The sequence below is a fragment of the Palaemon carinicauda genome, chromosome 41 (assembly GCF_036898095.1).
Source record: "Palaemon carinicauda isolate YSFRI2023 chromosome 41, ASM3689809v2, whole genome shotgun sequence".
In the NCBI taxonomy this organism is placed as follows: Eukaryota; Metazoa; Arthropoda; class Malacostraca; order Decapoda; family Palaemonidae; genus Palaemon; species Palaemon carinicauda.
The window spans coordinates 59,137,125-59,154,624 of record NC_090765.1 but is presented as its reverse complement, the minus strand read 5'-3'; the positions used below and the strand labels follow the sequence as shown (position 1 = coordinate 59,154,624).

General features: G+C 34.2%; 1 protein-coding gene across 6 annotated transcripts in view; it reads right to left on the bottom strand.

Moving 5' to 3' along the window:
- The window catches only part of milt (trafficking kinesin-binding protein milt), a 393,019-nt gene that overhangs the window by 92,906 nt on the left and 282,613 nt on the right, over nt 1-17,500 (bottom strand). Inside the window, exons 1-2 of one of the 6 annotated variants that reach the window (XM_068364785.1) lie at nt 4,075-4,196; nt 1,895-3,600 (exon numbers count right to left, since the gene is read on the bottom strand). The exons of the other annotated variants lie outside the window; for them this stretch is intronic. Of the exons in view, the coding sequence (XP_068220886.1) occupies nt 1,895-3,212 (1,318 nt within the window). The 5' untranslated portion in view covers nt 3,213-3,600; nt 4,075-4,196. Of the gene's footprint in view, nt 1-1,894; nt 3,601-4,074; nt 4,197-17,500 lie in introns of those variants that run through there. 6 annotated transcript variants of the gene reach the window in all.

Below are 17,500 nucleotides of genomic sequence, written 5' to 3'. Positions count from 1 at the left end.
GGTATCAGATGATTATCTCTAGCTACCTTGGCGGCCCTGATCAGGGGGGAAAACTCCCACCAATTGGTTATTGCAATACAAAAAAAGCAACACATTTTCACCTTCCTCAATGATTCATGCGGAGGAACATCTCCTCAAGAAGTGTCATTCATCACAATTGTAAAGTTTTGAGATTTTTACAGCTTGAAATTACAAGCCAATAATAATAATAATAATAATAATAATAGTAATAATAATAATAATAATAACAATGGTAATAATAATTATAATAACAATAACAACAGTAATAATAATTATAATAACAATAACAACAGTAATAATAATAATAATAATAATAATAATAACAAAAACAACAATAATGATAATAGTAACGAATTAACACTTATTCTCTTCTCTTCACGAGGAACCGATATTACTATTAAAACCTTTTGTAATGTGATAATGACACTTAATCTATAACTTGAAATGATCGACTACGTAATTAAAAAGCTAAAGCTTATCTTTATAATTAAAACAAATAATAATTAACCCTTTATCTTTCAGACCAGGTTTCATGTAATAATTTTCATCAAAGACGTATTGCCCAGCAAAGGGAAAGTCACAACGATAAAAAAAACTCCATTCAGAAGCGTAATAAGCTTTCACATTGAAAACCTTAAGATAATGGTAAAATAATTATGATGAAAGGGCCCTTTCCCATCAAGCATATAACTTTCACAGGTATGGCTTAACCATCGAACAATGAATCATAAAAAAAAAAAAAAACTTCTGTGAGAGGGAGATTATTTGTTTCATAAATCCTAAACCACTTACATATGGAGATAGCTTGAATTTGCTTTTTCATCTTGAAAATCGCAATTTAAACAATAGGAACACTCAGCATTAACACTGAATCAACACGATATACTGTAATCCTTATGAATGGAAAACTTGTCTTTTTCCTTGGTTTAATTAAAGAAAAAAATAAAGATTATAAAGAGATAAGAAACATCATGGTATGACATTTTGAATTTACTTTTTTAATTTGAAAGATGCACTCTACAGCAGTTTTATCTATAAAACACTTCAAACATTAGGTTTCGTGAAGAAACACAACCTTCTAGTGCTCCAAGTTTTAACAAAAATCTTAAAACAACTAAGCTCTCCAGTTTATCAGCCATGAATTACAGTACGTGCTTGTTATCAATTAAAAATGACAAAAGAAAAAAAAGTGTTATCTTCATGAAAGTTCTGTCTTTGTAAACACCTACCACCATGTCTTATCTGAAATATGATAACCAAATAAAAATCTGCTTTTCAGGGAGATTTGACAGCAACGAACGATAAACATAATGTTTCAATCATGCTTACCTGTTACATGATTTCTGAGACACGAAATCAACAAATCATCCAAACAGGGTAAAATCTTGCTGATACCAAAGAACTTATCAAGAAGAAAACACTTTCTTCCGATATTACTGATAGATTTTAGAGATTTGTAAAGAAATATTACTCGTTCACTGAAATATTGTTATTTCTATTCTAATCAGGAATAGCTATAATGTACAGTTTGCTTCATTAATTCTGGTACACCACATGGGAAGCTAGGATGTCGATCAGCTGAGCTTGTAAAAGTGTGATCAAAATAATTTTTATTCTTTTTCCGAAGTGGTATCAAGCAAAAGACCATATTTTATTATACAGTACTTTGTAAAATTAATAAAAAATGCATCTCATCACGTGCTTCCATGCTCAGAAAATTTGTTTTGTTGGCAGTGTTGCCAAAAGTTACTTGTTTTAATGTACAGCAGCCAGACGTCCCCTCAGCTTTCCGTGAAGTGTACCAGAATTAATGAAGCCCGCTGTACCACAACGAGAGAAATACTGCCAATAAAAGAAAATAATAATTACTTACATTCTTGTTCTTCTGTGATGGCTGTCATCCCATCCTCACTAGATGTTGAAGAACCTCTTGAGAGCGATCTTCCCTCGTCATCACTCTCCCACTCCACTCCAGAGTCACTCATAGACAAGAATCGGAAACAAGAACGCTCACGAGGTACAGATCCCATAACATTGTCCTCTTTCATCTTAGAAGAATCGGCTTCTATCACCTCGGGTGATGGAGTTAGTGATATAATAATCCCATGATCGTTTTCAGCTTCGAGTCCTTGGTACAACTCCTCCTGGCATAATGTTTCGTTACCCTGTACAAGACATGATGTTTCTACCATCTTGTCCAACTGTATGCTATTGGTCGAACCAGCAGAGTAACTATTTGCCCTTTGGACATGTTCAACTAATTCAGCCTCTAAGTCTGGATCACTGACGGCCGCCACAGTCTTTAGTGTTTCCATGATCCTACAGGTCTGCTGGCTGACTTTTCTCACCATAGCAGATTGTCGTGTTATGAGTGAAGTGAACACCTGACGGCGAAAAGGACTTTGGTGGGAGTCAGTACATACAGATTCCTCCTCCGTACTACAGAATGAATTCTGAGGAGTCTGCTCTATGAATAGCCCTTCCACAGAAGCTTCTCTGCAAATGGTAAATGATGGGGATGAGATGATAGTCTCTGAAGTATTCGAAGGGGATGAAACCATGGAAGAGAAACTTTTGTCGCTGGAAGCCTCAGGACTTGAGATAACATCTGACCCAGGAGTAAGGGTACCAGAAGAATCATGATGAGACGATGGTTGATACTTAAAACTTCTGGGAGAAGATGAATAAGAGTAGGGACTAGCTGAATCCAATGAAAGACAATCTAATCCACTTTGAGATTCCTCTTCAGCTTTTAAGTAATTGAGGGGAGGCACCCCACAACCATCCTGTTGGGAGAGCGTCGCTGAAGCATCATCTGGGATAGATCCCTGCCAAGGGCATTTTGGATATCTTGACGTTGACAAATTGTCATTCTTTTCACTTCCATTATCACTGATAGACAAATCCTCCTGGCTAAGCCATTTGATGTTTTTCTGCATCAATGACTTGGACAATGTCAGAAGATGTTTTTGATTGTCATTTTCAACCGAAGGAGCTTTCCTCCACATCCCCATGAAACACCTCCTGTCAGATCGGGCTCTTTGGTTGGGCCTTGGCCTTCGATTGGCACATCTTGGATTCCCCAATGGTCGGATCTCAGAACTCCCTGAAGCACAATATTGAAGCTCACACTGTAATTCCTTCACAAAAATCTTGTCAGGAGACTGAGGATTGAACACGCGGGTATCCATGTTGTTTTATTTAGGATCTTGCAGACTTAATCACTCAGTATTTCTATTCACAAAGTATCACCGTCTTTAAAGTTTTAGACACTAGATTATGAAGAGGTTACTATATGGTTAAGCCTTGGCTAATCAAAACACTAAACACACGTTTGTACAATAGACGACCTTTAAACTATAAGATTGGATGTTGTTAACACCCGTTTTGCCATTAGTTAAGGAGTCTAAGTACGACTACCGATATTACCGTCTACTAAGCAATGTCACAAAATCTCAGAATTCACAGGATGGCCTGCATCAATCTCATGAGCAATTGCCATGCTTTACAGGCTCTGAAATTTCTCACACCCTTCATGTAAAAGTCCACAAAGCACCAAAATATTTGGTTACTTATCTCCTGTAACATTAAAAATATAAAATTCAAATTAGAGCACATGTCGCAAGACATGGAATAACGATTCAATATTATGTTTATACAAAGGAAACGTAAACTTTTTGGACAAAAGAACATTTGGAGTAATTTAATGTAAACAAATAAATTCAGTGACAACCGATTGCCTCAATTTGCACACCCCAGTAGACTCCAACTGGAAACAAAATAGTGAAAGAGTTTACTAATTCTCTAATAAGAATCCTATCTAACAAACTAGTTGTGAGAAGACATTATTAGATCAAACTCAATCAAATAAACTTGCGAATATTTAGATTCTTCAGTCTTTCACGTTTTTGGAAATTCTATTAGCAAAATCAAACCACACAAACCGAGCAATATGAAGAATACCGACGGTATCTTAATAATAAAAAATTTCTTGTAATTAACAACCAGGAGTGGTGCAGTCCACAAACGGACAAAACGCGACGGGCAACTCACATTGGATGTAGCACACTGACGATTCTCACATTAATGCAATGGAAGATCATATCGGTGCCCAGTTGAAACCTCTCCTTATCTAAAATTCCCACCCAATGATAGGACTTTTATCAGTATGTGTACCATAACCCAGAGAAATAAAAACAGCTTAGCTGTTGAATCGACTCCTCGCAATCTCACAGGGTGACAAGACGTCTGCAAGAAAGGAATATGGTCTTTCTTACGTTCTGGCAAAGGTTGGTTGTTATATGGAGTGATATTCAAAGGTAACGATGACACTTGGACTCTCATCTGTTATCACTGTTAACTTTTTTCTAACTGTTGAGGATAAGACTGCCGAAACGCATATCTTTCTAGGTGTAATTTTAATCTGATGACGCATGGATGGAGATAAGAATTTGAATGGTCATGAGATCACCACCAAAGAATAAATCGGAGGAACCTTCCATTTCATAGCTGGTAAACAAAAATATTTACATAAGCACAGGAGAGAGAGAGAGAGAGAGAGAGAGAGAGAGAGAGAGAGAGAGAGAGAGAGAGAGAGAGAGAGAGAGAGAGAAACTATTCTTCATCAAGAATTTTTTTTTTGGAAAAGGAGGACCACAGATACTGTGAAACAATTATGATCTCTATAAATCAGACCCCAAGAAAACATATTTACTCTCCTCACTTACTGTACTAGAGATGATATTCAAAATACCATGGAGTTATAAAAACATTGAAGCTTCTAGTGTTTTATCATAAGCATAAGTAACACTATTCTATCTTATTTCTCTTCCTCATGGTTTTTAAAGATTTTATAGTTAATATATGTAGGATTTATCTTAATGTTGTTACTGTTCTTATTTTTATTTTAATTGCTAATTACCTCTCTTGTAGCTTATTTTATTCCTTCCCTCACTGGGCTACTTTCCCTGTTAGAGCCCTAGGGCTTATAGCATCCTGCTTTTCCAACTGGGGCTGTAGCTTAGCAATTAATAATAACTATAATAATAATAATATGCAACTGACAGCTAAGATAGTAAAACCAAAACAAACAAAAAATCTAGGTGCGTTCCTTTACATTCCACAAACGGAAAAGAAAGAACAAGGATAGTGGACACACCGTCACCAAACTCGTCAAGCGCCACGGTCTAAGAAAAAACCGGCTGGTTCCCCTGCCTTCACATTCCAAACATTAAGGTATATCGTGCAAAAAAGACCACACACATATATATATATATATATATATATATATATATGTGTGTGTGTGTGTATATATTCAAATAAACCATATATTTTGATACATTAATGTCTAGAATCTCTTACCGACTGCGGGATCAGAGCCCCAGGCGAAATCACCGAGGTCAGTAAGAGAATCAAGGCATTAATGTATCAAAAAATATATATATGGCTTATTTGAATATGAAACACGTCTAAATGTGCAAAATTAATCATATATATATATATATATATATATATATATATATATATATATATCATCATCATGTCCTACGCCTATTGACGCAAAGGGCCTCGGTTAGATTTCGCTAGCCATCTCTATCTTGAGCTTTCAATTTAATACTCCTCCTGGCTAGTACAGTGGTGACGTGTTCGCCTAGCATTCGCATGGCAGCAGATCGATCCCCACCTAGGACCGTGAATTTAAGCTGTTAACTGGGAAGGCCACTGTAGTGGTTGGGCTTGCCCGGCTGACATTCTGGTGAGCATCTATTCTGATAAAACTGGAGCTGAAACCAACACCTTTAACCTTTATCATCTACTTTAAAGCTTCATAGTCCTCAACCATTTAGGCCTGGGTCTTCCAACTTTTCTAGTGCCTTGTGGAGTCGTTAAAAGTTTAGTGAACTAATCTATCTTACGGATTGCGAAGACCAAAAATTTATGGGATGCTTCGTCTGCTTCTACTGATCTAGCTTTAAGAACTGAAAGTACTCTTGTTCTGTTAATTACTGAGACCTTTGTTATTTGTTATGCTAAAAAAGTACCTTCTGATACAAAAGAGATGGGAATTCAAATGAAAAGTATTCAAACACTATCCATGATAGTTAACACATGTATAATATTTGATTTTACCGTTATTACGTACCCAAACAGACACGATTTACTACCCATTCCTTTAACTTTTGAAGTTTATGGGTTTAGATTGAAATACACCTGTATGACCACCCAAAACATTTCTTTTTAGAATAACGCCACAGACATTTGGCTACTGTAAATAATTTCCTAATAATGTCTCTTATTCTCTATTTTCTTTACCATTATCGATTAAAATAACGTTACCAACTAGCAAGTGGCCTCAGAAGTTGGACCAAGATAAGAGAATAAAATAAAATAAAAAGATAAGATAAGAGAATATAAAGCAATATATATTAGGAGCCACATCTACGATGTCAACCAGTAGAGCAGATGTAAACAGAAAAATTAATTGCTTTTATCTGCTCAAGATAACACTGTCAGAATTAGAACTAATCATCCTTATAAAAAAAACCTTGTCCAAGCACACAAAAACAATGAAGTTTTTTTTTTTGGGGGGGGAGGGAATTTCAACAAGAAAAGTAGTATATGAAAACCTTGATACAAAAACCATCTCTCTCTATCTCTCTCTCTCTCTCTCTCTCTATCTCTCTCTCTCTCTCTCTCTCTCTCTCTCTCTCTGACCAGAAGGATATCCAATCCTTATAACAAGTCCTACATTCCCTGAATTAGTTTCACACGCTTCTAATATTTTTCCGGATTCTGACCAATAGATAACCTTGGAGGAATCAAAACAGAAATGCTCCTCTATAACACTTAATTGTTGAATGTTGACCATATTCAGCTTTTCCTCATACAGCACAGGAATGTTCAATTATTAAGGAAGCAATGCGCCGATTGCCAATGAGCTAAATTGAATTTCTGAAGACGAGATTTTGAAAGAAACTGTTTGCAATATATTATATCAACTTTATAAAACATTTTTATGCGTATAAATCTTGTGCGCGTAAATATATATTACGGATGATGAATCCCATATTCTGACCTGCTGGCTAGTTCAGCGGTAACGTGTTTGCCTAACATTTGTTAGATAGCAGATCGATCCCAGCCGGGGACCGTGATTTTTAAGCTGTTTACTGGGGAGGATACTGCTCTGGTAGGGCACCACGGTGGGGGGGGGGGGGGAATTGGGCTTGCCCGGCTGACGTTCTGGCGAGCATCTCTTCTGATTAAACTGGAATTGAAACCAGACACTTTTAACCTTTATCTCTCAACTTGAGGCCACAGATACTTACAAGTTCTAGTAATTGACGTTCAAAAGGGTTGATACTAGTCATTTCGATTATCCTTTTTAATACCATAACTTATAATGGTATAGATACACTATTTTCCGGTATAGAATCAAACAGAATAAAGCCAATACCGGTACACTATTAAATCAAATATACACCCATCTCCCTTCTAAAGATTATATTTTTCAAATATAACTTCACGCCCTAATGAAATCTATATACATATATTTTATTTTAGATGAACAAGAGATTTTGCGTAGATTTTCCTCATCATAATCATAGTTAATTAGAAATTAGAAGTAGTCTTCAGTAATCCTTATTATTATTATTATTATTATTATTATTATTATTATTATTATTACTTGCTAGGCTACAATGCTAGTTGGAAAAGCAGCATGCTATAAGCCCAAGGGCTCCAAGAGAGAAAATAGCCCAGTGGGGAAAAGAAATGAGAAATTAAATAAAACATTTTAAGAACAGTCACAACATTAAAATAGATATTTCATATATAAACCATAAAGATTTAAAATAATCAAGAAGATAAATAAGATAGAATACTGTGCCCGAGTGTACCATCAAGCAAGAGAACTCAATGGAAGTCTTCAACAAGAAGTCGACAAGTCAATCATTTCACGATATTGAAATTCCCAACAATGGTTGTAAACAAAGACAATCTTCCAACTTCCAGTGACGAATTTCTTTTATTATTTTGTTAAGAGAGAGGAGCTGAGTTTGCCCAGTGCGTTGTGCATGTCCTAAATGTTACCAGTGGTATCTGTATAACATCAAATTATATATAGGCCCTATTTGCTTTTACAATATTTTATGAATGATTCATTTTTTTAATTTTACGCAACTATTCAACCGAGAGTGGATTGATCAAGCCTAGCACATTGGTAATAAGGAACAACAAATTAAAGTCTTGCAACAACCATACGTTTAATTATAACAGTTTCATGAAAATTCATTGCTAAAATACCGACATTATGCAGATATCTTCTTGAAAAAACCTTTTGACATTCAGACGAAAATTAAAACGTGCGTACTGCATGAGGACTAACTCTTTAAATCGACTCTTATTATCATTTGAGAGTTCTAAAGCAAATCTGGAGAATAACCGAAATAATTATACGTAAATACAGGTCAGTAAGTCCAACAAGAGAGAGAGAGAGAGAGAGAGAGAGAGAGAGAGAGAGAGAGAGAGAGAGAGACTCCATTAACATTGGGGAATTCTAAAGCAAACATTGAGAATAACAAAATTAAAATAACTACATACCATGTCATCAAGTCCAACGAGAGAGAGAGAGAGAGAGAGAGAGAGAGAGAGAGAGAGAGAGAGAGACTCCATTAACATTTGGGAGTTTTAAAGCAACTATAGAGAATAACCAAATTATAATACGTAAATACCAAGTTAATAAGTCCAACGAGAGAGAGAGAGAGAGAGAGAGAGAGAGAGAGAGAGAGAGAGAGAGAGAGAGAGATGCCACGGCATTTCAAAGTTCACGTATTCCTGAGCAAGGAACTTTCTAGGTCATAAAAAAAGAAAGAATTCCGGAAAAGGACTTTAATCACTATCGGTAATGGCTGACTCCTTCGTTCTCACGACCCAGATTGGCGGGACGTGACCCCCAGGACGATCTGCGCGGAAGAATGAAGCAGAGAGTGGTGAACTACCATGACTTTATACCAGTTTTGGAAAGGGTTTCATTCATTGAATGGAATGTTCACATGAGTCTGTTTAGTATACTGTATACTGGTAAGAGTTCTCTTGCTTGAGGATACATTAGGGCACACTATTCTATCTTATTTCTCTTCCTCTTGTTTTGTTAAAGTTTTTTTATAGTTTATATAGGAAATGTTTATTTTAATGTTGTTACTGTTTCCTTTCCTCACTAGGCTATTTTCCCTGTTGGAGCCCCTGGGTTTAAAGCATCCTGCTTTTCCAAATAGAATTGTAGCTTAGCAAGTAGTAGTAATAATAATAATAATAATGATAATAATAATAATAATAATACTGGGAATTAATTTTATCTCTTTCTCTTACTCAAAAGATTAGAAAACAATCATTTAATAAAAAAATTCTATATGATAAAAAACCTGCACCTACATGCAACGATATAAAAAAAAAAAAAACAAGAAAAGAAAAAGAAACATTTTGATCTATGCCAGGAAATTTATATTTTTCAAAAAATTAAATTAAAAGGTAATTAAAAGAGATTAGTTGACCAAAATTTCAACTGGGCTCCACAAGGCACTAGAAAAGTTGGAAGCCCCAGGCCTACATGGCTGAGGACTATGAAGCGTGAAGTGGTAGATGGTGAATGGAGAAGTATTGACTTAAAAGCTCAAGATAGAGCCAACTGGCGAAATCAAACGAGGCCCTTTTCGTCAATAGGCGTACGATGAGATGATGATGATAATGATGATGAAAAAAAGGAAAGTGTTTATGCAAAAACCACTAAGAATATAATGAGACGCCCCATAAACCGCCAGATAAATATGAAGGAAAAATAAAATAATGCGCCTATTCTCTCGTTCCAAAAACCTAAGGTCTTACTTTCAAAGGGCAACAGTCGGCGTTGAAAAAAAAAAAAAATCGTGCAGCAGGATTCCTACTTTCTCTAAGTTGGCAACTATGAGGGAGATCAGACATGAAACTGTATGACCCCTCTAAGCTGTACAATACAATTTCTAAGTTTTTATAGTTTATATTTGAAAGATTTGTTTTACAGTTTTTATTGTTCTTGAACTTCTCTTGTAGTTTATTTCCTCATTTCCTTTCCTTAAAGGACTATTTTCTCTGTTGAAGCCCTTTGGCTTATAGCATCCCGCTTTTCCAAGTAGGGTTGTAACTTAGCAAGTAAATAATAATAATAATAATAATAATAATAATGAGGCAATGTAACAGTCCAATAACTATTGCTACAATGAATAATTACATCATGCTGATTCGGTTTCTTTAAATAAGGGTAAGGAGAAATTTTTCTTTGGTAAAATAAAAGTCATCAATATCTTTTAGATCAATAAAAAATAAAAAGAAATCAATAAATCATTGACCAATAGATTACAATATTTGGTAATGAAATATGAGAATCATATTTCGCTACAATGTATATTTTTCTATATAGAAAAACCTTTAATTGTTTACCTTCTATGAAATATTAAATATAAATATGAAAAAGGAAACTAAAATATGATAAAAAAATTCTTACGAAAAAAAAAATATAAGAGCTTCAGTAACATAAAATTTGCTGTTAAATTAAATTAACGTCTAGACGCCAAAGAATGCCAATGAAATAGAGTTAAATGTATCAGAATTAGCGAGAATTATCTGTTACTGCAAAATCATTATGAAAGTAATCTTGCAATCTTAATACTGAGAATTGCATTCCGTCTTTCAATAATCCATTGAGTATTTACTTAAGAGAAATCTTGAACTAAGTGTTTAACTGTGGTTGAGAGAGAGAGAGAGAGAGAGAGAGAGAGAGAGAGAGAGAGAGAGAGAGAGAGAGAGAGAGAGAATTGAAAACGATATATATATACTGTATATATATATATATATATATATATATATATATATATATATATATATATATATATATATATATATATATATACACATATAAAACTATACATAATTTATAAAAAATACATATATATATATACGTGTATATATATATATATATATATATATATATATATATATATAAATATATATATATATATATATATATATATATATATATATATATATATATATATAAATCTATGAGAAATAATGTGTTAAACTTAAGGTAAAATAGCCATTCAAGATCAAATCTTTTGAACATAACACTGAATTCAATAAATTCAAATATTCATGAATTACAAAAAAAAAACTAATTAATGTTTTTAAATGGTGAGCCCACTTTCAATCAAGCCTGGTATAAAAAAGTGAAAAATTCTTAAAAGAAACTGAATATTTCACATCGAAGTTTGCCACTTAAACAATAGTTTAACGATGGTCAATTCGAAGCTATAAAGGCAATACAATCACAAAGTTTTCCAGTGATTCATCAATTAAAAGTTAAAATGAAGTCACATATATTAACAATGTTCACTTGATACAGAATAACACATTGTTTTCAATATCAACACTTCACGACATTGCTGATAAGAGTGTTAATTAAGTTCCAGAATAAACATTTATTCCAATAAATAATCCTTCGGAATATTCAAGTAATTAGTCCTTTAGAATATTCCAGTTATTAGTCCTTTGGAGTATTCCAGGGATTATCCCTTTGGGATATTCCAGTGATTAGTCCTTTGGAATATTCCGGTGAGATTAGACCTTTCGGAATATTCCAGTGAGATTAGTCGTTTAGGATATTCCAGTGATTAGCACTTTGGAATATTCCACTCATTAGTCCTTTAGGATATTCCACTGATTAGTCTTTTGGAATATTCCAGTTATTAACCATTTGGAATATTCCAGTGATTAAACCTTTGGGATATTCCAGTGATTAGCCCTTTGGAATATCCCCATGATTAAATCTTTGAATAATCATAACCAAAGTCCAAAGATATTTTCAGAAACCTTAAACAAAAGCACAACGATTTCATTCCAAATTCCATCACTTCTGACCAACGTTAACTCAAAAAAACACACAAGTCCAGAACAGACGCAAAACGAGATCCATTACGAGAAATCCCACACCGTCACCTCGCACACCTCATGAATGAATACAAAAGACCAGGAGCTGCTGCCAAAGTTGCCAACAGGTATGAGGTATGTGAGAGAGCGTACGCTCTCACATAAACCATACAACCCGCACCAAACTCGCCCCGCTACTACGGAGGTGGTGAGGTTCAAACCCACGCACCAGCCCTCGTTCATGGGGTTCCTTTCTAGCTCTGCTGCCCACAGAGAAGGGGGAGAGGTGGGTTGTCTCCTCAAGCTACCCCATGCCAAGGAACGCTGGCTTCTACTGAAAGCATTCGGCCGTCTGTTGTAACGACCTTTACTCTCATCCTGTTCATAATGTAACTACATTTGAAGAGGCAATGAGTTAATGGTGGCATTTCGTTTACCTGGACGTAATTGTATGAATGAAAATTTTCAAATCATAAAAGGGTAGCCACCAATTCAGATTTCCTAACAGTTCATAGTATTGTAAAATTTATCGTCTGTATATACAGTATAAACTGCAAGGTCTATATATATATATATATATATATATATATATATATATATATATATATATATATATATATATATATATATAGTAAGAATATCATAAACTGATATCACTCAATAAATACTGGATATGACAACAACCTCTGACCAAAACACATTTTAATAATAATAATAATAATAATAATAATAATAATAATATTGACATCCACAATCATCTTTCCCAAACACGTACTAAATGCAATTACATTAATGAGCGTAATGCCTTAATTATCAATAAAATCATTAAATGAAAGTAAAAATAAGAACGTCAACCAACGAGCAACGCCGTCTATGTGGGATTAATCTCATTAATTCAACCGATTTTCGTTAATGCCCTAACTCATATTACGCTTTATTGAACTCGAAAAAAGTCTCGTTAATCTTGTGGACTAATTCGTTCTTTTATGAACTGAATTATAGGATTAAATGAAAATATGAATTTAAATAACTTTCTAATTAGATTAGAATAGATTAACTTTTCAAGAAAATATCACCCCGATTATAGAAGCCCTTAACTTATAGCCCATTACGCGTCTCAAAATTAGATAAACGTTTAATGATTGATTTTAATTAATCATAATTTTCGAGTATATAAAAACAAAATTTAATCTTGAAAAAGAAATCAATTAAAAATTAAATGAAATTGTTTAATGTCTTGGAAATTTGTCTATAAGGTTTCCAAGCAATACAGGTTGTTACGAAAATGGTATGGGAAAAAAGAATTCGCCTTATGTTAAAAGGTACACAAGGGTCTACAGCTGTTTTCACCATCGCTAAATAAAAGTCATCCAAACGGGTTCAAAGCACAGGTCCATCACACCCACAATCTTAAATGGAAGACAATATAATGAAAAATACGGGAACTTGGAAATGCAAAAAGCTTTAGGAGAAAATAACCGCTCAAACTCGTTAGTTCCTTTGGTCGCTACAACCTCACCATCCTTATGAGCTAAGGATAGGCAGTTTGGGGGAGCTTATAGCTCTACCTGCTCAGTCATCAGCAACCATTGCCTTGCCCTCCATGGTCCTGGCTTAGGTGGATATGGGGCTTGGGCGCTGATCATAAGTATATATGGTCAGTCTCTAGGGCATTGTCCTGCTTGATTGGGCAATGTCACTGTCCATTGCCTCTGCCGTTCATGAGCGGCCTTTAAAGCTTTAGTAACCTCAAGTTCATGAACTCTAGCACTCGGTTTATCTGTTCATTAAAGGCACACGATACACGACTAAGAAGGACTTCTAGGATGCACACTAAGAGTCCTACAAAACTTAAATCCTTCATGAATAACTGGTTATCTGGTATTGTATACAAATCGAGAAAAATAAATTTTAAAGTAAGATTATTATAACATCAATCAAGCTTAGCTAATAATAATAATAATAATAATAATAATAATAATAATAATAATAATAATAATAGCATGATTGCCAATTACTGTGCACCAATTTAAAGGCAATGAATAATTAATCAGGAAATAAGCAAACTGCTCTACGTGTAGTAAAAAAAAAAAAAAAAAATTAGAGGCTAGTAACCTCATGCAATAAGACTTGTTGAGAGCCAAAATATCAACTTCCCCCAGACGAGCTTTACTCAGCAGGCATCCACAAAAACCTATACATATGCTTCATACATAGCTCAGAGAGAGAGAGAGAGAGAGAGAGAGAGAGAGAGAGAGAGAGAGAGAGAGAGAGAGAGAGAGAGAGGTCACCTTTCGGGTCAAGATTTGTTAACCGGAACTCATTAGAGGCGCGGCCATGTGGCCCAGCTTTACAAAATACGCCCTTGTTGACCGCCTGGTTTAAGGAGCGGCTGAAGTAGGCGAGGCATTAATATAGTCTGGTTACCCGGTAGAGCCAGACTGGCTAAACCAGTAAGATACCTGGAGATGAGCATGTGATGGAATTGAAGCATTTTGCTTCCGGAGGAGAGGCACGCGATGCGAATAAGTGGTGTCCTTATTTGTTGTGAATTATAATTACCTCCGTCAATGAATTTGGAAGGAGGTTATGTTTTACACCCCCCCCTGTTTTTTTTTTTTCTTTTTTTTGTGTGTGCGTGTGTGTGTGTTTGTGAAAAGCTTCCTGGCCACAGTTTTAATCGTAGAGTAATGAAACTTGCAGGGATTAACTCTTATGTAAAAGGCTGGAAATTATTAAAACTTGGAAGGTCAAGGTCAAAGGTCAAAGGTCAGGGTCGAGCGATAGGACGAGAAATAAGCAGTTGCGGCAGAGGTCTGCGTTCTACTGAGTGCCCCTCTAGTTGAATATTTTTTTAATAACTGGTGTACGCACGCCAGGGACGGGGAGAGCTGAGCGTGACCGGAAATATATATTTATGTATACAGTATAGATAGATACTTGCTCTTTATTATATAGGGGATATTCCAAAGCAAACAAAAGACTACAATAGTTGACTGAAGTCAGTCTTTCACATAAGCAGTTTTCAATATCGGCTTTGATAACCTTCTTGGCCTCGCTATAGAAAAAATAAATATTTTGTAAAAACTAATAAATTATGATAAAAAATTAACCATTATCAGAAATGCTTCAATCTCTTATCACGAATTTTGTGCCTTATCTTGTCATCGTTTCAAGAGAGGTAAGAACTAAACTGTCTACATGAACTGATTATATTTGTTTTAACCACGAAGCCCTTAATCAAGAGGTTTAATTTTCCGTCTTACTTATTTCATATAAAAATTGACATTCGATAACGGCATTATACTGATACCAGAGATAAAACATTCAATAATAATAGTTATCTGAAGGATGGTTGGTTAAAAGGATTGACTCTTGATTTAATATTCTCACTAATGTAAAAGTCACATAAAACTGATAATTTGCATCGTATCCAGACTACAAAGTGTACATGTATTTGCTTCAAAATTCGCAGATTTTTTTTTTATTTCAACTAATCAATTCCATGCTTACTTCTCGTCATTTTTTTAAAAATAATATTTGAGGAAATCATTTTATTATAATCAATACTGTTCTGTGCAAGGTCTTTAAAGATAAATTGACATTGGTTATGTGGATCTGAATGAATCATCTATATTACATACCTGGTTCTTTATGATTGAAAAAAAATTTGAACACAAAGTTATTTTTATTCACAAAATCATTCTCATTATAACAGGAAAATAAATGAAGTTTATGCCCAAATAAAAAAATCATGATTTAACTTATAATAAATTCTAGTACAAAACCCAGACGAAATACAGTTCAAGTAACCCGTATTACTAAAACAGTTCAAGTAACCCGTATTTCTAAAACAGTTCAAGTAACCCGTATTTCTAAAACAGTTCAAGTAACCCGTATTTCTAAAACAGTTCAAGTAACCCGTATTACTAAAACAGTTCAAGTAACCCGTATTTCTAAAACAGTTCAAGTAACCCGTATTCGTATAACATTTCAAGTTAACCAGTATTCATAGCATATAACGTAATTATGACGTAAAAAAAGAAAAAAATAATTCTTGAAAAATATAAGAAATTCCCCCTCTCACTTCTTAAAAAAAAAAGTATATATATATATATATATATATATATATATATATATATATATATATATATATATATATATAAATAAATTATATATATATATATATAAAAAGGTGAGGGGCTTCGCAAGTTACAAAGCGTAAATATTTGAAGCAACAGCATAGCGGTTTCTCTCACACAAACATTACTTTCTTAGTTACAATGGTTCTTCAAAATCAAGAAATGAAGAATTGAGCAGGCACTTCACCTGCAAATCTAAATAGCAAGGGGCAAGACAAATACTCTAAAATCGGCAAAGTTAATTAATCACTTGATGTTAAAATACGTTAACTAAGTAGAGCGCAGACCTCTGCCACGGCAGCTTATTTCTGGATCTTTTGCTCGACCTTGACCTTTGACCTTAACTTGTATTTAGTGGCGTGGATTTTCAAACACTCAAATATGAACCAAGTTTGAAGTCTCTGTGACAACGATGTCCAAACTCATGGCTGATTACGTGAATTTGACATTTTGCTTGACCGTGACCTTTACCTTAGACCTTGACCTTTCCAAAATTTAATCATTTCCAGCTTTTTAAATAACAGTTGATCCCTGCAAGATTCATTATTCTATGATTAACATTGTGACCAGGATGCTCTTCACAAACAAACACACAGTGGGTAAAACATAACCTCCTTCCATCTTCGTTAGCGGAGGTAATTATCCAGGCTATAAATCATTCCAGTTCCATGTTATGCATTACAGAAATTCCATGCGTCTTTCATAAAAAAAAAAAAATCATTCTTGTTTCCTTATTTCCTATCTTCACTGGGTTATTTTCCCTGTTGGAGACCTCGGGCTTATAGCATTCAGCTTTTCCAAGTAGGGTTGTAGCTTAGCAAGTAATAATAATAATAATAATAATAATAATAATAATAATAATAATAATAATAATAATAATAAACAGGAAAGATGAATTAGCTCTTTTCTGCCGTTTCCCACAGAAAGAAACAAAAGATCGGAGAATTATTGTACTTTATTTTCATTCCTCCTTTCTAAAGTAAATAATGACGAGTGAAAATTCGAAGAGGGGAAGACCTGTGGTCACGGCCAAGGACAATACGTCCTTCCAGAAGGGTAATCTCTGAAGCTTCATAGTCACTCGGAAATACAGTCTAAATGGCATCATTGGCATTATTATTATTATTATTATTATTATTATTATTATTATTATTATTAACCAAGCTAGAACCCTAGTTGGAAAAGCAAGATGTTATAAGCCCAAGGGCTCCAACAGGGAAAAATAGCCCAGTGAGGTAAGGAAATAAGGAAATAAATGAATGATGAGAACAAATTAACAATAAATCAGTAACAACGTCAAAACAGATATGTCATATATAAACTATAAAAAGACTTATGTTAGCCTGCTCAACATAAAAGCATTTGCATGAACAATAACAATC